Below are 25,432 nucleotides of genomic sequence, written 5' to 3' on the forward strand. Positions count from 1 at the left end.
GCCGGATGATTTTAAAAAAAAAGTTCTCTTTTTTCCGTCAGGGGGCGATGTGTCGCAAAAACGAAGGGCTGCTCATATCCTTATGCAAGGTTCTGAAAGTTACAGATAATGAAATTCTCACACTAACCGTAGCCGATGCTATCCTTGAGTTTGGTGCTTCTGCATAAATTAAGATGCTCCTTGCCTATTCTACAGCAACACTCAAATCAAAGTTCAAATCAAATCAGCGTATATTTGTCCAGTAACAGTAAGTCTACAGCAGGTTCGCACGTAGTAAAATGTCCAGGGTTAATTAGACACATTTGGGTCCCACATTCCAAAGTGGGACAGAAGGTTGTCTGTTAAGAGTTTAATTACCACTGGTGGAGTGTTGAATTAACGCTGGAAATTTTACCGTGTAGCCTAAATGTTAGCTGCCAATTAAATGTTTAGTCTATGACCAAGCCTACCTCATAAGTAAAGTAGAGAGAGGTAATAAAAAATGTTATATTTTTATAGTTTATATGTTATAGTTTATATGTTGAACGTTATTTCAACACTAATGCCGCTGTGAAAGCACTATGCCTTCAGTTCATATGCGATATATTAGCCTATTTTAAGTTTTTTTATGTAGGCTGAGACGCGTCCGTTGTAAGGAGTTGTATATCAGAATACAATCTGATGGATGGATCAATTTTCGTGTAATGGTTCTCTGTAATCTGATTTATTGCCGCTACTAGTCAATATAAGCGTTACTTCATGTCCAGAATGACAAGAAACTGGCTGTTTTCACCGAAGGTCTCCAGATATAAATATTTGTTTACTGCCATCGGTCACGAATCACCGTTTTTACGGTCCCATATCTCTTCCGCGTCCTTTATGGCGCAAACGACATCCAGCGGTGGGGAGAAGATAAACTCGTCAGCCGTTCCTGCCCCGCGTATTGATTCGGGCAGGCAGATTTGCGGCGGCACTGGGAAGAGGCTGCTTCTGCCAATCGGCGTTCCCGCTCGCGGTGCGCTCACGCGCCTGTTCCGGTCACGAGCTATTGTTTATCATACGCCTACCATATCCTTCGTCCGCCGAGCAAGAGGGTGAATGATGTTACCTTCGCAGATGCCGCTTCGCTTTTTTACTGGCGTTGGGCTGATGCGCGTTTTTATTTCCCTATTAACGTGCAATGCGGATGCGAAATGAATTTTCGCCGACATCCTGGGCATCGCGGCTGCGTGGCTTCGGCTGCATTCGCTATGGACATTAACAGATTTAAGAGACTTATGACAAAATGAAATGCACCGCAACCTCCGTCAGTTCTTCGATGCAGTGTTTATCTGCGTAGCTCAATCATAGATCTTCGTGCATCTTAATTTTATTTGAGCTATTAGATGAAGAGCCGTTTACCCCCTCCTAAAACGACCTGCTTTAGCCATTTTCTGTGTTTGCGGGAATCTGAAAATGTTCTGAAAACACTAAGATTTTGGATTGAAGTTGATGAAGCAGAATAACTCGACGACTTCAGGATTCGATTCTTCTTGCCGTGAAGGTAAGGACATGCAAACAAACGTATGTTTTATTTAATATACAGTACAGTTTTGGTAAAACGACTAACTACACCATACCATGCCAGAAACCGCTAACTGCAATTGTTTGGTAGAAACTAAGGTAGCACATTCCCTGCCTAACGGGGAAATCATTTGTTTTGACGTTAACTAGCCTACATCATAACTCATGTCCGTAATCATGTTGTCATGTCCATGCTATAGGCTACATTCCGAAAACTTGACTTTTAAGTCTATCTTACCTGTGGTTCGTATGTGCTTAAGCTCCACATCCACATTTGACTATTGCAGGCCAGTTGTTTCTTGCCTGAGAATATTGTGTTTGAACTTGCCTACAGCATTCAAAACTCTTCCCCCACCGTCGTCCATTCTTACAATATGCTACTTATTAGAAGTTGGCCGGGCTCGTCATGTGCTAAATCAAATGTCATAATTGGATGTATAGCATGTAGCCTATTGTGTGTGATGACACGTCTGTGAAAAAGCATTCAGATGACATCAGAAGCGATGTGATAGAGTAATGTACAAAGCAGTGGCAATTAGCCTATATAAGGCCAGTCGTGGGTGGGCTGTCTGATCGTACGCCCTACGTCATCTATATTCCAGTAGGCTGCCGACATCAGAGGGTTAAAGGCTAAAGCGCGCACGAGAAGTGTGGTCGGTAAACTCTGCGTGAACGACACTTGGTGATCGGCCAACGTGCACTTCCTCACTAATGTTGACCCGTGACGTGTTTGGCTCGTCTCGTGGCATTTAACACCGCTCTGAGCCCAAAGGTCAGGTTTCCCAGAGGTGCTGCACGCCCTCCCGTGTGCTCGACAGCCTTCCCTCGCGCACAATCTCTCAAGCGCCGACGCGTCGCGTTCGCAACAGTGACGGATGACTCAAACCCACTGGTCCGTTCGAAGTGGATGCTTGCCGTGGTTCTAACCGCTTAACGGCACTCGCACAAGACTGGTTCGAGGTTTTTGCGCTAGTTTTAATGCAAGTTGTCACGAGTACAGACAGGCTGGACTGAAAGTGCAGTAGGCTATCACCAATCAAGTAGCGGAAAGTGACGAGCAACCTGTCCGACGTCACATGAATTCTGCTGGCACGCGCATTAGTGATCTGGAGAGCGTAATGTCAGAGTCTCGTGGCGATGGACTCCACTTTGCATGTTCAGATATAAAAATCAATAACCCCACTGGTTGCATTCCACCCAGCAACATACGCAAGATTCCACCGTGATGCATTTATGCCGTCGACTGCGCCCTGTTTTGCGTTCAAGTGCCTGATATTTAAAAATCCAAAGACTCCAGTTTCAATCGATTGTAACAAAGAGGATGGAATTGATTTTTTGCTTTCGTATCGCAGAAATTTGATACGTGGAAACAGCTGCTTTGAACAATTATTAAAGAAACATGAAAGTTTTTACGGAACAAACTGCGATATAGAATGCAGGCATATCTATCCAGTTTGTGCATGCAACACGTAGAAAGAAAAAAAAACATAGTTTTCAGTTACCTTGAAAGCAGAAGATTTAGACCGTGCCATGAAACGGAAAAAGGCTTTGGGTCGCTTACCTGCTTCAGAACCACGGACAGCTCACTTTGAACTTTGCATGGTCCCTCCCGCTGAACTGGTCCCCCTGGGGTTTTACAGAGAGCACAGATTCATAATGGGAAATGAACAAGTAAACTCATCAGCTATGGGGCTGGGAGGGGGTTGGGGTTGGGGTTGCCATTCCAGGAATTTATCTGAAAATCAATAATTGATTTGCAAAATGGCTCATAATGTTCTATGAGGATTTTTTTTGATGAGAAAATTGCATTTCAAATTGTCTTACCCCCCCCCCCCTCCCCTCCCCCCAGCCCCCTTGGTATTGACACCTGTGCGGCTCACCTGTGGGCGTGCCCGTGCTGACACACCTGCGTCATGGCCTCCCTCCCTCCCGGGCAGGGCGGGGAGGCGGTTGCCATGGAGACGGGCGATGCGCTGGTGAGGCAGGTGGAGAGCGTGGAGCGGAACATGGCCTTCCTGCGCCAGGAGCACCTGACCCTGCTCCGGGGCCTGCACCTGGAGATCCTCTCCCTGCAGAGACGCTGGCAGGCGTCGATCGTCCACCTGCAGTCCGACGCTCCTGTCACCTGACCTGCCTCCGCACCATGTCACCTGACCCTGCAGCCCGAGCTTCCTGTCACCTGAGGGACCTCGTCACCTTGTCGTAGACCTGCCAGTCTCACCACTTCCTGTCACCTGACCCTGCCAGTCCCGCATCACTTCCTGTCACCTGAATGATTGTGTGTGAGTTCAGTAGGAGTCGGTGGTACTCGGTATGCAAAGAACTCTGTGAGTCTTATTCTTATTGAGATCATACAGTCTGAAGCTCATCCTTAATGCAGTGAACAGTGGGAAGTTTTGCAGTACTGCAGACTGAGAGCTGAAACTGAGTCTTACTGTGCTGAGAGGATGGAAGCTGTTAATGGTTGTGTTTCTGCCGGGTGAGATTCAGAGATGCAGACGTTTCAATGAGCCCACAGAGAGAGAGAGAGAGAGAGAGAGAGAGAGAGAGAGAGAGAATGACAGGAGGATACTCGGCGTTCTGAAACAACCTTCATCCCTCCTTTCTCATTTCTCTTCTCTCTTGCTTCCCCCTCTCTCTCCCTCTCCCCCCCCCTCTCTCTCCCTCTCTCTGTTCTGTGTTTTGGCACTGGAAACTGCTTTCCTCTGTGGTGCTGCCACAGCTGTTTCCCAGGGCGGGGGTTGGGGGGGGGGCTTATTTGGAGTGAAATGGAGACCTCTGAATAATCTCCACGGGTCAATACCTTCCAGGCAGCGAGGACGTTTTATTCTCCCTACAGTGTAATTCGGTATTCTGGCTGTTTCGGTCTCTCTCTCTGTCTCTCTCTCTCTCTCTCTCTGTCTCCCTCTCTCCCTCTCTCCTCTCTCTCTCCCCCTCCTCTCTTGCTCTGCTGAGTTAGTGTGAGTCTAGGTCACTCTTGGGGCTGAATTAGCCAGTGGACTGCGCCCATGAGGTGATCTACTATACCAGGCCAGTCATTCCTTAATGGGCCAGTACTGTGACACGCCCTGCAGTGCAGTACAGTGTGTAGCTGTGTCTAAACTCTGCTCCTGTCCTACCTGCAGAGCTCACCTGTGAGCTGAACCTGAAGCCCCCAGGAAGGACCCAGGCAGGTGAGTACGTTCGTCTCCACAACTGCCTGAACACTACCCCTCCATCCGTCCATCTCTCTAAATGGTAAATGGACTGCATTTATATATGGTAAGTGGACTGCATTTATATATCGCTTTTCTCCAAAGCGCTTTACAACTGATGCCTCTGATTCACCAGAGCAGTTAGGGGTTAGGTGTCTTGCTCAGGGACACTTCGACACACCCAGGGCGGGGATCGAACCGCCAACCTTCCGACTGCCAGACAACCGCTCTTACCTCCTGAACTATGTCTCCTCGTACATCTCTCTGCCCTCTCTCTCTCCCTCGCCCTCTCACGCTCTCTCTCCCCGCCCCTCCATCTATCCATCTCTCTGCTCTCTCTCTCCCTCAGCCTCTCTCTCACTGTCCCCCTCCCTCTCTATTTCACTCTCTCCTGCTCTCCCTCCCCCTCACTGTCCCTCTCTATCTCCCCCCTTCTCTCTCACTACATATTCCTCTTTCGCCATCCTTCCTCCTTAAAAGTAAAAGTCTATGTTCACCAAATATTTAGAACAAAATTGTTCTTCCATATACATTTTTAACGTCTGGCTGGAAACACATTTTGCTGAAAATTCCGTGGGACCCATAGCAGGTTTGTCCCATTTTATTCCAGCACCTAAAGGGTTAAGTTTAAAGAATTGTGATGATGTCACTGACCCAGATCTGAACACATAGAGCCCCAGTGAGACAGACTCCGCCCGTCTGAGAAGAGAGAGATGGACAGCCAGCAACGCTGTGCTCTCTCCAGTTTATGGTGCGGGGGGAGGGGGGGTCATGCACATACACTCACTATGTGACCCCCCCTTCACTGCTCTACCCATCCAGACCTCTGCCCCCCCCACACTCGTCTGTCTTATCCCTCTATCTGCTTCTCCCAGTCTTCACTGCAGTGAGTGAGTGAGTGAGAGAGAGAGGGAGAGAGGGAGAGAGAGAGAGAGTGAGTGAGAGAGAGTGAGAGAGAGAGAGAGAGAGAGAGAGATATGAAGGTCGATTATTCTGAGGCCATATTTCTTTACTGGAATCTTCCTTTCTCTCCCTCTCACTCTTTCCCTCTATCTCAATTCAATTTTCAATTCAGTATGCTTTATTGGCATCTAGTAAACATTGCCAAAGCATTATATTACAAAAAATTCAGATAGAAGGGGGAAGAACTATTGAAAGCATTTTAGTTATTAACTGTAATTGTAATATTAGCAGGTTGAACAGGATTGTGCTTGTTCTGTGTTTGGGCGTTTAGAATACTGCGGAAAACCTTCCCCAGGTCACTGTTCATGCAGATGACTCGTAGTTGTAGTTGGGGTCAAATTTGTCTCCATTTTTGTGAACTGAAGTGCCTGTCTGCTGAGCCAGGTTGAATAATTTAAGTCAGGCTGTCTGCGGTTCAGAGTGACTGTGTTTCAGCATTTTTTAGGTTGTATTTTTTTATTATTAGATCTTTCAGCTCTTAGTAATTCTGTTGTCTTATACGGTTTTAATTGTTCTTTATTGTTGATTTTAATATATTTTTTTCTTGTTCAATTTCAGAGCAAATGGTTTTTATAGGATTTTTTTTTTTGCAGATTTCCTCATTTTGTACCGGTAGTTCATTGTTTTGCTGCTTAAATTGTTATTTTAATAGTCTTCCTTTTCAATAAGAGTTTTGTTTTCTTCTCTTTTATGGTTTTTTAGAGTGTAGTTCTCTGGTATAAATCTGGGTTTTGTGGTTGATGAGTTTCAGATTTGTAAGGTGAGGGAGGGGTGATTATCGGGGACAGGAGACTGCGTTCATTTGGGAACATAGGAGTGTTACTGAGGGAGTCTTATTCTTGGCAGGGTAATGATTTTACCCTAAACATATTACATTAACCTGACAAAGCCTGCATGTGTGTGTGTGTGTCTGCGTGCGTGTGTTATGTGTGTGTATGCGTGTGTGTATCTGTGTGTGAGTGCGTATGTGCATGTATATCTATGTGTGTGTGTGTGTGCGTGTGTTATGTGTGTGTCTGTGTGTGTGTGTGTATCTGTGTTTGTGTGTGTGTGTGCGTATGTACATGTATATCTGTGTGTGTGTTTGTGTGTGTGTGTGTGTGCGTATGTGCATGTATATCTGTGTGTGTGTGTGCGTGCGTGCGTGTGTTATGTGTGTGTCTGTGTGTGTGTGTGTGTATGCGTGTGTGTATCTGTGTGTGTGTGTGTGCGTATGTGCATGTATATCTGTGTGTGTGTGTTTCTCAGAGGTGGAGGAAGAGGAGGAGCAGCTGAAGGCTCGCTGTGAGCAGGCGGAGGCTCGGCTGAGGGAGCAGCAGTGCACTCTGGGAGATCTGCGGCGGGAGCTGAGCCAGAAGGGGGCGCTGGCGGGCGCGCTGCGGGCGGCGCTGAAGGACAGGGAGCGGCGCTTCCTGGACGAGCTGAAGAGGCGGAGCCACCGCGTGACGGCGCTGAGCGGCGAGCTGCAGCGGCAGACGGACTCCGCCGCGCGGCTGTCCTTCCAGCTGTACTCCGCCCGCCAGCGCCTGCAGCAGCAGGAGGAGGAGCCGCCGCGAAGCCCCGCCCCCCGGGGCGCGCACAGACCGCCCCCGACCCCGCCCCCGGCCCCGCCCCCCGCCGCCCGGCCCAAACGCCGCTCCCACAGGCCGGCGGCGGTGGTGCGGGCCGAGAGGGCCCGGGAGTGCGTCCCGCGGGAGAGGGTCACGGGCCCCGAAGACCCCGCCCCCATGCCCGACCCCGCCCTCTTCCTGTACCCCCGTCGCCACAGGCCCCGCCCCCGCCACGCCCACAGATCGCAGCGTGGCCAGGTGGTGGTGGCGGCGGAGGGGGGGAGGGAGGGGCCTGCCGATGGGGGCGGGCCTCGCGTCGACCCCGCCCCCGCCGCGGGCATCGCCACGGCAACAGAGGCGGAGTGATCTCATCGCCATGGCCACCTTCATTATCGTTCACCATTCTAATTCTCCTCACTGCTATTACGATTCATAATGTCCTGTTAAAGTCTGTATAATCTCATCTAACTATGGATATGTCACATGTCACGGATATAACCAGTGATAATTAATAATGAGTTTGAACTTTTTTTAAAAATGTATTTTTGCACTGCTAATCACCATGACAACGTGGTGAGGAGCGGTGACCTGAATCGCTCCTTTGCCCCTCCTTTTTCAGAGCTTTCTGCAAAAGACAGAAACAAAGAGGTAAAAAAAGACGTGTGAAGAAAGAGATGATTTGTGGCTGGGATCCTGAGGGAGGGCTGGTGTGGATCTGACACAGCGGGGGGAGGGGGGGGGAGGGGGGGGGGTCTCCAGGTTCGGGAAAAAATCCACTTTTTGACCCTAAATCACTTTTAGATCTGTGGTCCTTGTGCTCCTCATGAACATAATATGTGATCGAAAGATGATCCGTTTGAAGCGGAGACCGATCTTTCTTTATTCTCTGTCTCACCTTTAAATGAGGATGATTTTATGTGACCTATTTGTACTGCACTGTACCAAACACAGCTGCTGCTGCTACTGTGAGGTTAAAAACAGACAGCAGATTGACTGAGAAAGGTATATCTCCTCTGTAAAGTGCTGCCTCTTTCTCTCCTGCAGTACCAGTGTGTGGCCTGTAGAGTCACACACTTGCTCACATATAGTGCAGAGGACTGTTGCAGTTCGCTGCTGTTAGCTGGCGTTACCCTGCCATTAGCTGGACTTAGCTGCTGCTAGCTGGAGTCTGCTGGAGTTAGCTGCCCTTAGCTGTAGTTTGCTGCTGCTAGCTGGAGTCTGCTGGAGTTAGCTGCTGTTAGCTGTAGTTTGCTAGAGCTACTGTAGCTGGAGTTAGCTGCCGTTAGCTGTTGTTTGCTGGAGCTGGCTGCTGTTAGCTGGATTTAGCTGCTGTTAGCTGGAGTTAGCTGCCGTTAGCTGGAGTTAGGTGGTGTTAGCTGGCTTTAGCTGGAATTATCCGCAGTTAGCTGGAGTTAGCTGTGTTAGCTGGCTTTAGCTGGAATTATCCACAGTTAGCTGGAGTTAGCTGTGTTAGCTGGCTTTAGCTGGAATTAGCCACAGTTAGCTGGAGTTAGGTGGTGTTAGCTGGAGTTAGCTGCCACTAGCTGAAATTTGCTGGATTTAGGTGGCGTTAACTGGAATTAGCCACAGTTAGCTGGAGTTAGCTGCTGTTAGCTGGAGTTAGCTGCTGTTAGCTGGAGTGCTCTTGGTGTGGCTGTGAGACATACTGAGCGGGCAGTTGTAATGTTGACAGTTTAAAGAGAAGGTTTTCCATATGTCCTGTCCTGGCCACCACCAGGGGAGAGTATTTATTTATTTATTTATTTATTTATTTATTTATTTATTTATTTATTTGGTTGTTTGTTTATTGACGTGCGGCTGTGCTGACAGTTGGGCCTGTGCTGACGCTGACCGGTGGACAGGTGTGTTGCACACAGGTGAGACAGGTGAGTCTGTGAGACTGCTCACCTGCAGTAATCTCTCTACAGCCTGACTGGAGACATGCAGGAGGTCACACCGTCTTTGAGAGGAGAGGAGGAGGGGTGGACAAGAAGAGGGGGAGGGAGGGAGGAGAGGGAAAAGAGGAGGAAGAAGAGAGAGGGAAACTTAGGTATGAGTAACAGTGCTCTTGCAGTGTGTTTGCAGTAAAGACCGTGAACTGACCTACGCCATTAGACTGCAGACTGTTAAACTGCAGACAGTGTTAGCCAAGGCTCTGTCCATTTATCTGCAGTGAAGCACACTCCATCCAGTGGCCGGGTGAGGGAACTGCACTTAATTAGTTTAGAAAGTCTGATTGGTGACACACTGCTGTTAGCCTGTAGCCTGCTGTGTCCAGTCTAGTGCCATGTATCTATAATAGATGTCACGTTGTGGCATAATTTAAAGGCAGATTAATCACCAGATAAATATTATATGAAATTATATATGAAATGTTTTTTCACAATTTGTGTGTGTGTGTGTGTGTGTGTGCGCGTGTGTGTGTGTGTGTGTGTGTTTGTGTGTGTGTGTGTGTGTGTGTTTGTGTGTGTGTGTGTGTGTGTGTGTGTGTACGCATGTGTGTGTGTGTGTGTGTGTATAAAACTGTATGAGGCAGGTTATGGGAGCCAGAGAGGCTTAAATTTAAACAGTGTATATTTTTGCTTAAATGTACTTAATTTATTTGGTAATGTGATAAAACCTGAAGCACCTAATTAAAAAATTCAGTCTTGACTTTGAATGACAAGCCGTCACAATACCAACTTCGTTAGTGGGTGAAAGACAGGATTGCCCTCGTTTTATATTAATTACTTAATGCTTACATTTCAGGTATTATATTTAAAAAGCTGAGAATATTCCTGTGCACTGGCAGTTTTTGTGTATAAACACAGCCAACATAACTTCCACTGCTGCATCTGTTTGTTTATATTTTGCCAGTTTTTATATATAGTTGTAACTGCAACTGTGTTATAAATCGAGTACTGGCTTTCACTTTCTGAGGGATTCGGCCATCTTGATTTTAATGCAAACACATCTTTAAGCTATCGTAAATTTTCCCACAGAGCACCAGTGCACATCAGTTCCAGTTGCTATTTTAATTTTTTTTTGGTTGTTGTTTTTTTGTTTATGGGATCCCACCCTGGGTTCGCTTCGGTCCTCCGGCCCAAACCTCGCCCGGTCACGCCCTCGTATTCGTGGCAACCCTCGGCCTGCCATGGCCTCGTTGCCGTGGCAACCCCCTCCCCCGAACGGTGTTGACCGGGCCGGGAGTGTGAGGCCAGGATGCTGGACCAGGGCCAAATCCGGGGAGCGCGACACGCCTGGTCCCGCCATCTGTAAACGGACGTGCTAGCCCCCCCCAGGGGCTGCTGGGAGATCTCAGACGATGATGGACACCTGCTCTGTGTGGTTTTTAACGGCGTAAATGTTTTTTTTTTTTACAATATTATCTTACATATCGCCAAAAATATCAGCTTATGAGGACGTTCTCACGCGGAGAGATGCTAGGATATCGCTCGGTCCTTGCATGTGCCAGGGGGAGGTCCCCCCCCCCCGACTACACCCCAGTTTAGTCTTCCCGCCTCTCTGAGCGACGGCAACAGCAGCTCAACATGCACTGAAAACGCAACAGCCACAGCCAATCAAAGCACAGAGAAACCGTCCTCACCAGATGGTTCTACAGCCATCAGCCAATCAGCATGTCCCTGGAGGGAGTTTGCTGTTGGTTGGCTTTGCTCGTTTTTCACTCCAGATCTTTTAAATGACAATGAAAGGGACTGAGGGAGGATGCTACCTTTCAGCCGGAAACCACCAAAGCTGTGCTGCTTGAAATACGGTCAGCCGCGTGTCACACTTAAATGCTTCCCCGCGACAACTCTTCCCTTAGTTCTGCTGTTAGAGCTTTTGTTTGCTAGGTTCATTTTTGCTTACATGCTGGTTTATCAGAGGATCTTTTGTGGGACAAAACTGCAGTTTAATTGCCTAAAATGCAGTGTGGTACAGCGCTGCACTGACAGACGGGGCGGGTACAGCGCTGCCGACAGACGGGCGGAGGATCAGCGCGCACGACAGACGGGCGGAGTGTGCAGCGCGCACGACAGAGGCAGTGATGCAGCGCTGCACAGACAGACGGGGCGGAGTGATGCAGCGCTGCACTGACAGACGGGGCGGAGTGATGCCTACAGACGCTGCACGGACAGACGGGGGCGGAGTGATACAGCGCTGCACAGACAGACGGGGCGGAGTGATGCAGCGCTGCACAGACAGACAGGGCGGAGGGATGCAGCGCTGCACAGACAGACGGGGCGGAGTGATGCAGCGCTGCACAGACAGACGGGGCGGAGTGATGCAGCGCTGCACAGACAGACGGGGCGGAGTGATGCAGCGCTGCACGGACAGACGGGGCGGAGTGATGCAGCGCTGCACGGACAGACGGGGCGGAGTGATGCAGCGCTGCACGGACAGACGGGGCGGAGTGATGCAGCGCTGCACAGAGACGGGGCGGAGTGGCCTAAACTGTGCTTCTCTTCCTTTATTGAGCCACTTATTAGACTCTCATTTTTTCTTTTTTTTAAAACTTTTCTCACTCTCTGGAATGTCCAGTGGTGTTCCCAGCCTTGCTCTCATCACTGTAACCTCTCCTGTCAGTTTACTGGAGCACCCACAGTTCCCGTTTGCATGGTCATGATTTGATTCCAGACCATGGGGGGGATTTTAGTGAGCAACCCTACGGTCCTTTCCTCCTCCTCGTCCTCCTCCCTCTCTTCCTCCTACCCTTCAGAAACTAAACCTCCCTCCCCCCTTTCCTCTGCTCTAGCCTGGCTTGGCCTAGCAATAATCGACTGTGCCTGTTTTTTTGCACATGGGGTGTTTGCAGTGTTAGTTTCTATGAGGGGGCGTGGCTAAGTGAGTCGAGGCCACGCCCACTTCCTGTCACATGCTTGCTGATGCTGCACTGCACAGAGCCTGTAGCTGTGTTGTTATTTTAATAAACCTCTGCTGACTCCACCTGGCCTCTGAGCTGTTTTATGGGGTCTCCTGTGGGTCCCTACCACTCATACACTCACACAAACACACACATACACACACTCTTACACACACGCACACACACACAGCAGACACATTCATACATACACACACACTCACACACACACACACTCTTACGCACACAGTCACTTACACACATAATTTGCACACGCAAAATTTTCTAGAACTACCAGTGGTCTGCTTCTGGAATTTACCTCAAGAACTCCAGAACTAAGGCTTTTGAGACTTCTGGAACACTCTCTCTGCTGCAGCTGGAGCCGGAGTTGCCCTCAGAACGCTCTGGACTTGGAGGTGGGCGGAGCTTACATTCCAGCAGGTCTTCCCCTTATCCAGCTCCTGTGTTTGTAACGTTCCGAGTGAAATATGTGTGTTTTATTCAGTGATATATATACGTCAGGGCCGGCCGGGTCTCTGTGTACCAGAGCAGAACGTTACGGAACATAATTCACGCTGTTTATTGTTTGTAGGGATATTAATCTTACCGCCGGCTGCAGACATAAGAAAGGGAATTAGTAAGGGATACAGACGTAAACACAGATCCTGTGGCCCGTGGTAACCATGACAGGATCTCCGCTCTGTGCTGCGGCAGCAGTCTGGAGAAACCTGTGCGACTACGTCATGAGACGATGAGAGAGCGAAAGTAAAAATAGACAAAGATTAAAGAAGAAGAAAGAAAGGGAGGGAGTAGCAGAATGCACACGGGTCGCAGCTGCAGTCCCTTTCTCTCTCTCACTCCCTCTCTCTTTCCATCCATCTCTCTCTCACTCCCTCTCTCTTTCCATCCATCTTTCTCGCTCACTCTCTCTCTATGTCCATCTTTCCCTCTCTGTCTCTATCTCTATCCCTTCATCTCTCTCTTTCTCCTTCCTTCCCTCCATCTCTCTCTTGCTAAGACTCCACAGTGATGAGAATTGATGGGTCACATGATTGAACTTCGGAGGCGGAGTCTAAGCATGGTTGGCATGGCAATGCAGATGAAGGGGAGGTGATTGGCCCCTCCCTTCTCAGCACGTCCTACCCAGGAGTGTAGAGCGCCCCCTGGAGGCCTGGAGGCCCCTGCGGAAGGCTAGGAGGGGCGTGGCGACTGTGGCCCAGGCCTGGTGCGTGTCAGCAGGGGTTCCAGGAAGGAATGTAAAGTGAGGGATCATGGGTAATGCCTGTCCCATGACTATGGGCATCCAGTTTCTCTGTTCCAGGTCCCCTGAGGGATTATGGGTAATGGATCCCTGTTTTACCGGTCCCCTGGGGGATTATGGGTAAAACACTATGGGATTATGGATAATGGCTTCCTGTGTTATGGGTCCCCTGGGGGGATTATGGGTAATCTCTGGCACACTAAGGGATGATGGGTAAGGATGGTCACATGTGGCTGAGAATGATGTATGACGGTTCCCCTAGGGATTGTGGGCAATGTCTGTCTCTGGGCAGCCCCTGCAGTGCCTGACGGACCTGACCCCCCCACCAGGAACAGGAAGATGCACAGGGACCTGGCCCAAGAGGACATGCTGATGGCTGAGGATCGCTATGCCACTGTCACCACTTCCACCCACAGATTCAGCCTCAACCAGTAAGCACGTCACCACAGCAACACCACTGAATGCGCTGCTAGAATGTCACCGTGTCATAACATCTTACTGTCATCCAGTGAAATTAAAAAAAAAAAGCATAACATGGAAAACTGGGGGAAGAATTTGCATTTGATCAAGCATTGCAATATGGTCACTTGGTTTAACATTTTTAACTTATTACTTGTAATTACCTTGGCCTTATTATATGGGATTAATACCAAACATGCCCCCTACACTCACTTCATCTTGGATTCTCCCTCCCCATTGTGATGTCACAAAGAGCTGGAGAGCCACGCCCCCTCCAGAGGCTTGATTGGATTCTTCTCTGGGAGTGCTCTTTCAGGAAGAGGTCCATTCTGAGCACAGGGGCCTCCTGACCCAAAGATGTCATCCAGTATGACCCCCCAGGCCCCCCCCACCCCCCCTTCGAGGGTTGCGTCCTCTCATTTTGTCCCCGAAGCGTCGCTGGGAGCAGGAAACCTGAGCGGGGGGGTGGGGGTGGTGAATGTTCCTGGCTTTGAGAGGCTGCAGGCTGCTGACCACTGTAAGAATAGTCCTGCTTAGTTCAGCATTACTGCCTCCCTCAAAGTTAATTGCAGTGCATGGTGCCCTTGGCCCAAATTAGGATTTCAGTGAACATCAGAATTAAAGTGTAATCCCCTAAAACTTGCAATGCAAAGTTAGGTATGATGGGCAGAAAACGCAGTCACATAAAGGAATAGAAAGACTTTATCCAGTACGGTTTATGGACATAATAATTTCAGTTCTATCTAAATTACAGTGCAGGCTGCTCAAATAAAAACAACTGTGACTGTCTAGCGGAAGCTTTTCACAAACTGAAAATCAATTCTGTGGTGTTGTGTGTGTCCCTGTGTGTGCGTATGAGTGTGTGTGTGTGTATGTGCACGCTTGTGTATGTGTGTGTGTTGTGCAGTTACAAGGTTCAAATGAGGAGATCCAGGCAACCAGAGTACTTCCTGGCAGAGGCTCCACCCTTCATCATGCACAGGGGAGGAAGAGGAGAGGAAGAGAAGAGTGATGTCATCTTTTGGTTTCCTGTAATCCTGGAGACTCACCCTCTTCTCTTTGCGGCTGGCACTAGTCAGCTGTACTGCTAGCCAGAGCTCATCGCTGGCATGAACCAAACATCTCATTCTGCACATCGCTACCACCTAGTGGTGTCTGGTGGTACAGCACCGTGCTGTGCTTTATAGGAGGGTGAGTGCACTTGGCAAGGACCTCGAGCACCAGTCCTGGATGGCTGCGGTGTCTGCTGATTTTGGCTGTGTTTCAGTACTCTGCTGCTGAATTTAAGCGACAGGCTGGCTGAAGAGAAAGCATTAGGGCTGGAGTTAAACCTGCAGACACTGCGGCCCTCCAGGACTGGAGGTAAACCTGCAGACACTGTGGCCCTCCAGGACTGGAGGTAAACCTCCTGTCCCCCTGCCCCCATGTCCCCCTGTCCCCTGCACCTCCTCCCCCTGCTCCTCCTGCCTCCCTGCCCCTTTCCCCTTGCCCCTCCTCCCCCTGCCCCTTGCCCCTCCTCACCTTGCCCCTTGCCCCTCCTCCCCCTGCCCCTCCTCACCCTGCTCTTCCTGGCCTCTCTCTGCCTGCAGTGCTCTGGGGTCGATAAAACCGTCTTTCCTGAACTTATCGCCGTTTCTCTGGGCCTTCCGGCCAAATTCCCTGCCTGGCTCTTTTGATCCAGCCAACCAATCATCACCCTGTTTAATTGGCTCAGTAATTCTCTCCGCGCCAGCTGAGAGTGTGTGGTGAGCGTTCTGACACGAAATGGCTGCTGTGTGTCTCCCTGGGGGGGTTTTCAGCCACGTCACTGTTAAAGGGCACAGGGATCATGAGATCAAAAGTGTTTTTTATCTCTGCGTGTGGTGAGATACATTTCGGTTGTGAAAGGGTAGGCTCCTCATCCTAATCCTGCAGAAGCCCCATTCCACCCCCTCCCGCCCTAAACCCCCATCCCCAAATCTCCCCCTCAGGCCCTGCTCACAGAGTCACCCTAACCTCCCCCCTCTGTGAGGACGAGGTCCTGAACATCTGACCCCCCCGGATAAGAGGCTCCGCCCACCAGCATCCGATGGCCTCCACACTCTCCAGGACACCCGCGCCCAGGTGCTGCTAGGTGACAGACGTGTTGCCATGGTGACCATTCTGAGAACTAAACCATGTGACCCAGGGCAGAAGTGAGTGAAAGGTTTTAAGGACCCCAGTCTCGTTTAAGAACCCTGGTCCTGTTTAAGGACCCCAGGTCTGTGACTGTGCTTCTGTGCATCCCAGTGATTACATAACTCAAGATTATGTAACTTTTCACTGCATGGGCAAACTTTACGTAACTGCTGGAGGACATGACCATCTGTGTAAATGATGACTCTGTAACAACATGAGCTGTGTATGTTATTGTGAAAATGAAATCATTACTAATCATAATAATAACAATAATAATAATATGAAGAAGGAGAATAAAAAGAAGTAGAAGCCAAAGAATAAAAAGATTAATCATCATCACATTCATCCCAATAATAATTATAATTATAATAATGTTATTATATGTATGGTGTAATTATGCTGTTCCTGTGGCCTGGGTCCTGGGCTCCTGATAGGATGAAACACTCAGGTGGGAGGGACTCTGGCTCAGGTGAGTGCCACATGCCCTCAGAATGTGTGGTGATGTCACAGAGAGTGTGGTGATGTCACAGGTTGGAGAGTGATGACACAGCTGAGATCAGCTGGTGTTTTCTGCCTCTTCATTTTTAAAGTGTGAATATGCGCACAAATATCCCTAAGGGGACGGCACAGTTACTTAACTTCGATTCTGGCCTTGGACTGGTTTTCTGCAAATCCAGCCATGCAAACGTTAAATAATTTAAGCTAAGTAGCTTATTCTGTGTTAATTAATTAATTTGCAGCAGTAGCTGGAAAAGAATGAAATGGGCTTTTTTTGTCTCTCCATACTTCCTGTGTGTGTGTGGGGAAGCCCCTAAACAGCGCCGTATCAGTCACTGTTCTTTTTAAAATCTCTGAAAAAACAGCCGTCTGTCTGTCTGTCTGCCTTTCTGTCTGTCTGTCTGCCTGTCCGCTAACCTGCTCATCACAAACTCAAAAAATGCTTTTAAACGTTTCTATAATGACATGCAGTGTCAAGGTTAGGCCATAGATCCCCTAGACTACCCAGATGGCCAGCTCCACAAGGTGTGGTTCACTTTTAGCTCGCAAATTAAACCTCACTGTCCAGCCCCTATTACAGCAAATCACAGCACTCGAGGTCCAAGAACTGGTGCTTTTCCACCCTCCCGTTACCTGGGAGTCAGGTGTGAAGGCAGTCTGGCCAATCAGCAGCACTAATTGTTCAGTTAATTTACCTGGAAGAAAAGAAAACCAGGAGTATGTCTAGTCTAGCCCATGTTATACTACATCATTCTCTCTCTCTGTCCCTGTCTTCTCTCTACCCCTCTACAATTTGACTGCACCACTGACACCATCTCTCTCTGTTTTGCTTCCAGCACCCAGCAGACCCGTTTGGACCATCATAAATGACTGTAGTCTCAAAGGTGAGGTGTGGTGCACCGCAGTGTGGAGAGTCACTTTTTTGGGGGGGGGTTGAGAAATGTTTGGGGGACAGTTTTTATTGTTGTACAAGTTCAGCAGTAACTGTTGGTGCATGTTCTACCTGTCAGAAGGACAGGTGATGCATCGCTCGTTGGAATCCTTCTGTTCCCTGGGGGGTCACAAAGGGGGGTTTAGTGTGCTCAACATTTCAATGAGCTGAAGCAGAGATTCATTTTATGCTTTCTCTCTCTCCTCTTCCTCTATGACTTTCTGTCTCTTTCTCACCACTGCGTGTGTCTCTCTCACACGCAGGCACACACACACACACACACACGCACACACACACGCACACACGCACACACACAACACGCAGCACACACACACACACCACACACACACCACGCAGCCACACTCACCTACTCACTCACACATTCACTCACTCACTCATCTCAGTTCCTGAGAAGGCTGCTTGAACTGGCTGACTAAACTGCCTGCTGGCGATTAGCACAGCGCCCCCTTCTGTCTGAGTATGATTAACACAGTTTTCTCATCCACCTACTTCACTTGACCCCATCTGACAGGTCATTGGTGGAAAAAAAAGTTATTATTCTTAAACACAAGAACAATGTTAAAGTTTAACTGGTCTCAGTGATCCACACTCTTTGTTCAGCTACATTTAGTGTGAAGAGAACAGTAATTCTGAAGTGGAGAATCAGCTACAGGTTTGTGAATCTGCTTAAAAGTGAAACCTTGTTAATCACAAAATATTTTTACAAATAATTTCAGTTTTTGGATTTACATGTTAATGACATTTGTTCAAACAACTTGCTGATTGACAGCACTCGGTAGCTCCACCCATTTCGTTTGTTCATGAAACTTCTCTCCCTCAGTCTCTGTTCTGAAATCCGGTATTCACCTTTGTGTGACTCTCACGATGCACTACCAAGAATATGCCACTGGATGGCATACTCGAGTTTTTCTAACAAACAACCTGCTTCTGGACATGAAAGGAGACAAAAACTGTCAATGTTCAACGCGTCAACTGACGTCTTCAGTGAATTATATTTCTTCCCCAGTTGAGTTGTATGGATCTGAATAAAAATAAAGATATTGATGGAATTCATGAAAGCTTATATTTGTGGCAGTTCAAATTGTTTTATTTAGATGTTGAAGAAACCTGCGACAATTTTTTTCTGGAGTAAGAGCCGTGTCTATAAAAGATTTAGGGCATAAAACATTTAAGATACAGTGAATTTAACCTACATTGCAGTGACTCTCCGCCTCCTAATCTTTGTGGCTCTGGAAGTTCTTAAAATGCGATGCTGTGTTGGCGTCCCTTCCTCACAATGCACCAGAAATACAAAATCTTCCGTGATCCCCTTGAATGACTGCAGGAGACAAAAGACCTATTAATGCCATTTTGTGGTTCACAGTGTCATAACTGCTTAGGAGTCGAAATGTTCAAACCAAGCTGCTGTACGTGATCCTTTGAAGTGTTAAAAAAAAAAGTAGGCGACACACCACAATTTAGAAGACAAGTGCATTCAGGAATAACAGCGTTGTGACCTTCTGGAATTGGAAGAATGCGCTCTAGCGTATTTTTTAACAATTGTAGGCTACTGAATGTTTCGAAGGACTGTGCAATTCGGTAAGGTTTTCTGGAAGCAGGTTACGTCGGCCCGGTTAATCAGAAAGACTGACGCAATTGTGTCTCGAACGCCCATTGCTGACTCGAAGTAGGGGACACGTGCGAGCGCTGACAGTTCCTGCTGTTTTTCATATTAACGTTTTGCCGAGATTCAGCCTATCAGGCATAGGCTATGGGTGCAATGATGCCGCCGGGCTATGAAATCTCGCTCCACGAATGCTTTGGAGGGGAGTAGTTTCTGACGCGGGACCGTCGGGCAGGTCTCCCTTTTTATTTAAACTGCTGCCAAAATGAAACATCGTCCACTCCGTTGTCTCTGTGCGACAGAAAGGAGGTTCATTTTTTGCTTTGGGACAGAATGTTATTGTATAGGCGAATCAAATTCCCAATGCAAATAATGATTTGTAGATGCATAGCCTATGGGCTTTTATTAGTTTCACTACTTTTTACTTGTGTCGACGGCACACGCTTTAAGGGTCTAGGTGTGGGGATAAAAGCTATTGGCATAGATAAAGACAAATATATAAACCAGTCTTTTTCATTCTTTTTACGGCTGCATGTCGTCTATTCAATGCATTCAACCTTTTAAACGTGTTAAATATGCACGCTATAATTAAAATACTACACCTGATACTGATGATATTTTGAAGGGCAGCATATCTTGTTGCTAGTATCAAAAGTGATTCTAACCATGTTACCTTGAAAAGTCAGTACTTGTTTTTTTGGCAGTTTACATACCATTGTATGTACGCACAACCACCTGACTATGCACCTACTTTCTCCCTGTATGTACCACATCCTTTCATCAAAGAACTACTCGAAGACATTTGGGTGTAAAAGAGAGGGTGGAGCGTGCGCTCGTGGATTGCACGAACTGCTTTATTAAAAAAAAAAAACGGGGCTGGTGCTCGCTACCGTCACTGCACAGAACCAGTTCAGTGCACAGCACAGGGCGTGCGCGCGCCCACGTTTCAGCGAGCTCGCGCGCGCACCCGGCGTCCGGAGGCGAATGCGGTAACGGAAAACAAGGATCGGAGGAGAAGCGAGGAGGCTGAGTGTACGAGAGTCCCCTACTTTGCAACGAAAAATACATGATATCTTGTTATTATATGAGTACCAGATCCACGAAAAGAGACATTGGAGATACAATAGGGTAAGATTTATTTGGTTTTATTTCCGGTGGAGGTTTTATCTGGCAAGAAAGCGAACTGGTGAAATTGACGATGTGGCTGCAAATTTTGCGCCTCCTTTCTGTCTCAAAATGGCGGACAGGCCGTTGGAGCAGCATATAAGGTTGGAAAATAGAAAAACAGGCAATATTTGTTTTTATTTGGTCGCAGTGGAATACGACATCGGTTTGCAACCATACAGACTGCCTCCTTGTCGTTTTATCTCCGAGTGGGTCAACTTTTTTTGAAAGTATTTACATGTTTGTAGTATGTTTTTACACTTTATTTTGCAGGTAACGTTAGCTTGGCTAGCAAGCTAACTAACAGCCAGCTATGGTCGAATAACGCTGTCCTCAATGTGAAAAGGTCGAAAGTTGAATGTGGATCGGAACACTTAATAATTTCGGAGAATTTGTTGTCTGGTAAGGAATGTTGGTTAGTTTTTGCGAGCTGAGGAGTTTGATGTTGAAAACGCCGGGAATCAAACTTAGCTGAGCGAGGAGGATGAGAAAGGGCGTGTTGATATCGGTTGGTTAGCCTTTAGATGCTAACTAGCTAGATTTACGCCGATCACAGATGGCTAAATTGGCTAACTGTTGGCACTCTGTGGAGTTAATTGGAGTGGTTTGCTAGGTGGGTAACTAGCTGCACTTTGGCTGTTTTGCTGGAAACCACGCTGCTTTTAATTTGGACATGGTAAATTAGTGCAGTTTTACAAATATTGAAGATTATCCTGCAAATGAACTTTGCCATGTTACACACGTAAGGCTGAGTAACTTACTTGGCTAACCAGATGTGTGGTTGGCTAACTAACTTAGCTACTTAATATAACTGTTACTTGAAATGTTCGCTACTTAGCTAGCGGGCGAATGGCTAGGTTGTTAGCGCTAGCTGGCAGACTACGTGGTGTTATAGGAGCTAATAAGACGGCTAATGTTAGCTTTCTTTGTTAAAGTGGTGAAAATGGTTACCGCGACCCCGTTGTTTTGTCATCCATAAGTTGTTAGCCAATATTAGCTTGTCACTGCTACTTAGCTAGCACATTTGTTTTATTTCTTAGAAACCTGTTGGTCGGCTCGCTATTCTAACTAGCTACCTTAGTGGCTATACGCAATTAACTGTTTGGTAACACTAGACAGAGGAGCCTGGCTAGCTAGCCTTTGGACTTGAAATTTTTAAAGGTAACGTTATTCGCGACCTTGGACAGGTTTTCGAATATTGCCATGTCTAATAATTAGTGTACTCTTGCAGACACAGGGCGCAAGCGACATGCCAGTATAACGTATCTGTGAGTGTTATCTTTGGTTAAATATTCCAAGTTTTGTCACGCATAAATAAATGATTTATTGAAAGGGTGGAGTTCTCGGCATTAGACATTCTCTCATCCGTTGCAATTCAAGATGCACGAGGACGAAATGTCAGCTTCTTGGCGACTGCGGTTACGTTTGTTTAGCCAGATAGCTAACTGTCCAAGAATGTAAGCCATCCGTGTGTCCCTGTCACATTTGGTCAGCTAGCGTTACAGTTTTAAAACCTAAGCCACTTGGCATTTGTAGTTTATTGGTGATCGTGAATATAACGTCGACATGCTTCTAACGAATGTAGTTATCTCCCGTTCACCTGTTTATTCAAAAAAATAGGGCAGTACATGACTTGGAATGTCTATCTGTATGCGGTTACCCACAGTGCCAAGATGCGATAAGATTCATCGAAGGCTCGACGTAGCTAGTGAGAAATTGGCGCGTTTGTGGTTTGCAGTGCTAATAGAGAAGCAGTGGATGTTTATGATTTTCAGTCAGTTTGCAAGCGTTTTTTGCAGTGCTGTGGTGTCCCACGTTCAATTGTCACCGGGTACCAGCTAACGTTACCAACAGTGGCTATACAAATTAGGGTGGAGCAGGCAACACGCATTCGGGAAAAAAACTAGAAGCTGGATGCTTTTGAAGGAGACAAGCGACAGCTTCCTTTAGAGATCTTCGGTGCGTTATGTCCTGTCGTTCAGTTTTATACTGCGATCTGCTCGGTGTCTCGATTCCGGCCTCCTTGTCTGTTCTGGGGTGGGGTGGGCGGCGGCCCCTTTCATCGCGAGCGGAGAAACGGGCTTGCAAATGTTCCCCCTTTTACCGCAGGGTGGAACGCGACGCGCTCCTCTAAAACTGACCAGTCACTGGCCTATCTTTCTCCGCCCTGTCACGGTGAACTCACCATTTCGCGTTGCTCCCCGGGCCGGTGCATCACGATGCTACATTTAACGGCCTGTGGGACGGAGAATAGCCGCCGATGCGGAATCTACGCCTGAATCGGAATAAAGTGGCATTTCCTGATGGTTGGTCCCCGTGTATTTTGTGAACAGATACATTTTTTTGAGCGCTGGAGTGGTGTACAGGGTTTTTTTTAACTGGTGTTAGATATACACCTGTCAAATAAGTTGCAATACAGCAATAGCCGCGAGTGTATGAGGGCGTGGCATAATTTATGTTTTTTTTATGGTAGATTTTATTATTGGGGCCGTTAGGTTAGCCACATTTGATAACGTGTAGGCTAATGGATAGTTCATTAAGCACCTGATGTAGAAAATGGCAGCGAGCAAGGTCCAGGCGACGTCACTGCTGGCATTATATAAACTAATTTATCGATCGCAATTCTGCTTCCCGCTCTGACTAATCATCCTCTGAGACTCAGCGTTGAGTGGCGGTCTGGATATTTCACAGGAACCGGATCCCGCGGTAAATGAGAACAGTAACTGAATGGCTAGATTCCGCTCATTTTAAGGGAATCCGGACTGGAATGCGTTCGGGCAATGGGCCGCCCTCTGTGTTCATTTGAATTGATCCCGCAGTGTTAAATTGGGACATTCTTGTTAGACTCTGGAGAGCAGAGAGCTCCATCAGTGGAATGAACCCAGCCCCATGTATAAGTGTGTGGTCAAGTCAGCAGAATGAATTGGGCAGTGACACAGCCCCCCCTCCCCCCGGGATGCACCAGGTGACAGTGTAGTCAGGGGTGATCATGCATGTCTTTCACATTTGTACCACCGCAAAGACCTCCTCCCCCCCTTCATTCTCCGCTCATTTAGATTAAATGGATGTCTTGGAAAAATCCAATAACCCGTTCCGATTTGCGGGGTCACGGCACAATCATCCAGGGACAGGTTTTCATTTTGTCTCTGCCCTGCGTAAGATAACCCACCTGTGCGATCGGGCCGGGGAACCTGAGGCCCGTCTGACGCCGGCGAAAGTGAAAATGAAATTATGGCTCCATTTGTTACGTATGTGGGTGGAGAGGTTTCGCTTGCCCTCTGTAGGCCTGTGTGACTCTGAAAGTGTCCCCCGCTGTCATTCGCTCCCTGTCCTCTGTTCAGTAGGCGGTGGAAGATCCCCCCAGTACAGCATCTTGTGTTTTTATTGTGTTTTTTTTTTACAGTTGCCCTGAAGGAGCACAGTTGCCCTGAAGGAGCACAGTTGCCCTGGACCCTGTTTGAGGAATATGCAGCACCTTAAGCAGCCTTCCTTCAGTGTGACTCTGTCGGTGTTTGGGGACTGCAGATTTGACTTAAATAGCAGGGAACGGGCTGCACAGAATGTATGTGAACAAGTTAAGTAGGATTAGGCGGAAAGGCTTAAGCACATTCTGGTGAAGCTTGGCCGGTTTACAAACAGACCCCCCCTTTCCCACAGGATTGGGGGGGGGGGGCTTGCGTCTGAACACAGCCTTAACCTGAGGACCTGGGGCATTAATATTTACATCCCCCACCTCAAGCTGCTCTTTGTTGTGAGTAAAAACAGAAAAACACGTTCCAGTTCCTCACGGCTCTGCATGGCTGGTCTTCCTGTTTTAACCTCATCTGGAGCAGAGCCTGAGCTGGAGTAGTATTGATAGGTGCTGCTGTTCATTAAGACTGGTTCTGTAGCCTGTCTTTATCGGCTGGGCTGAATGATTTCAGAATCGAGATGCGATCGATATTATGACTGGAATTTTATTTATTTTTTTGGGGCTGTTTCTTCCCTCTCTGATTTTTTGTATGATGATAAAGAACCCCTGCGGTGGTGCTGTGGGCTGCTGATTTGAGCGTTGGGCTTCTGTGGAAATCCCAGAATGGAGCACGCTTTTGTAGTTTGACGCCTCCTGTTCAGAACAGAAGAGAAACCGTAGAGGACTCTTTCCCTGACAGACGGATCGAGTAACAGCTAAGATTTTCATCATGCTTACTTCAATATAATTAGAATTATAATTATTTTAAAATGGGGGGGTTGTGTATTGTTCTGTACTTTGGGTCCCCAGTGCCTGCCTGTCTGAGTGATGTTTGGTTGGCACGGCGACAGCGTGTGGTGATTATGAATGTAATAGCGAGAGACGTGTGCTTCACACTTGTGATTAGGTTGGCTTCTCTGGCAGGTAATCAATGGATGGCTTTAACCCCCCCATCCCTCCCCCCCCCGCTTACCTGGCTTCTGGGACGGCTGCCTCCTCACACACCCTCCCATCGCTCCGTCAGTTTCCTCCCTGGATGGGCTTTGTGGTCTGGTAGTCACGGCAACGCAGTCAGGAGGCTGAGGCTTGGTCCAGGGCCCGGGGCAGTGTTCCTGTTTATGTCTCTGCTTGCGCTCCTTTCAGTATTGATACCTGAGATCAGTCTTTCAGACTCTAGTGTGCAAAGTCATACGTGCTGCCAACTGTGACCATTTTTCCTTAAAAAATGCTCTTCCCCCCCCTGTTTTGGCAGAATTGGGTGGCCTGTTAGCTGGCCTCGTGCTGCTGGTCTCAGTTTGTTCCTGTATTGCTTTGTCTCTCCTGTGTCTGTTCCGCACTCGTGCAGCAGATCGTTTGCTCGTGTGCTGTAGCGCTAACTCGTGATTTTACACTGCGCTGCTCTGTCGCCGTTGAGCACTGCTGTGTTTATGGTGCTGTAGCTCAGGGGTGCTGTGTGTGTATGCAGTGTGTATGCTGCGTTCGGCACAGGGGCTATTTAAAGGACACTAACACCCTTAGTGTGGTCGGTGTGTGCTGAAGCTAAAGGAAGATTTCTGCTCTGAGGACAAAGTGCTGTTCTGTGCTCTATTGTCTGATCAGCAGCAGAGTGGGCTGTGGAGCATGTGTTCAGTTCCCCCCCTCTCTTTTTCCCTCCCTCCCTCTCTCCCTCTCCTTTGCTCTCTCCTGGACTGCATGCCTTGTGTTTGCGGGTCAGATTCTTATCGTGTTTCTGCTGCCCTTGGTGTTGGGTGTTTGGGTTTGGGTGGCGGACGGACACAAGCGCTCCTCTGTCGTTGTG

General features: G+C 48.1%; 2 protein-coding genes across 5 annotated transcripts in view; both read left to right on the plus strand.

Annotated features, from left to right (window-relative positions):
* The first annotated feature begins 38 nt into the window (after nucleotides 1-38).
* LOC135264165 (coiled-coil domain-containing 92B-like) lies at nucleotides 39-11,187 on the plus strand. 2 transcript variants are annotated; one of them, XM_064352875.1, is made up of 4 exons: nucleotides 39-1,522; nucleotides 3,392-3,625; nucleotides 4,663-4,715; nucleotides 6,948-11,187. In XM_064352875.1, the coding sequence occupies exons 2-4, from the start codon at nucleotides 3,456-3,458 to the stop codon at nucleotides 7,613-7,615; spliced, it is 891 nt and encodes a 296-aa protein (XP_064208945.1). In that variant the 5' UTR covers nucleotides 39-1,522; nucleotides 3,392-3,455; the 3' UTR covers nucleotides 7,616-11,187. The 2 variants fall into 2 exon arrangements, 1 of the variants encoding a protein (XP_064208945.1); XR_010332622.1 differs by lacking the exons at nucleotides 39-1,522; nucleotides 3,392-3,625 and having other exon boundaries at nucleotides 3,792-8,763; nucleotides 8,864-11,187.
* Nucleotides 11,188-19,955: 8,768 nt separating this feature from the next.
* The window catches only part of LOC135264168 (lissencephaly-1 homolog A), a 38,673-nt gene continuing 33,196 nt past the window's right edge, over nucleotides 19,956-25,432 (plus strand). The window contains exon 1 of one of the 3 annotated variants that reach the window (XM_064352877.1): nucleotides 19,956-20,147. The gene's annotated coding sequence lies outside the window, so the exon portion shown is untranslated. Of the gene's footprint in view, nucleotides 20,148-20,168; nucleotides 20,288-20,368; nucleotides 20,393-25,432 lie in introns of those variants that run through there. The other 2 variants (XM_064352879.1, XM_064352878.1) reach the window with 2 other exon arrangements.

Source organism: Anguilla rostrata, chromosome 9, assembly GCF_018555375.3.
Source record: "Anguilla rostrata isolate EN2019 chromosome 9, ASM1855537v3, whole genome shotgun sequence".
Classification (NCBI taxonomy): Eukaryota; Metazoa; Chordata; class Actinopteri; order Anguilliformes; family Anguillidae; genus Anguilla; species Anguilla rostrata.

What these genes read in the sequence shown, in the direction of transcription:
- LOC135264165 (XM_064352875.1), top strand. Translation starts at nt 3,456, where the DNA reads ATGGCCTCCCTCCCTCCCGGGCAGGGCGGGGAGGCGGTTGCCATGGAG. An exon ending in CTCTCCCTGCAGAGACGCTG is followed by an intron (nt 3,626 to 4,662) that starts GCAGGCGTCGAT and finishes TCCTGTCCTACC; the next exon opens with TGCAGAGCTCACCTGTGAGC. An exon ending in CCCAGGAAGGACCCAGGCAG is followed by an intron (nt 4,716 to 6,947) that starts GTGAGTACGTTC and finishes TGTGTTTCTCAG; the next exon opens with AGGTGGAGGAAGAGGAGGAG.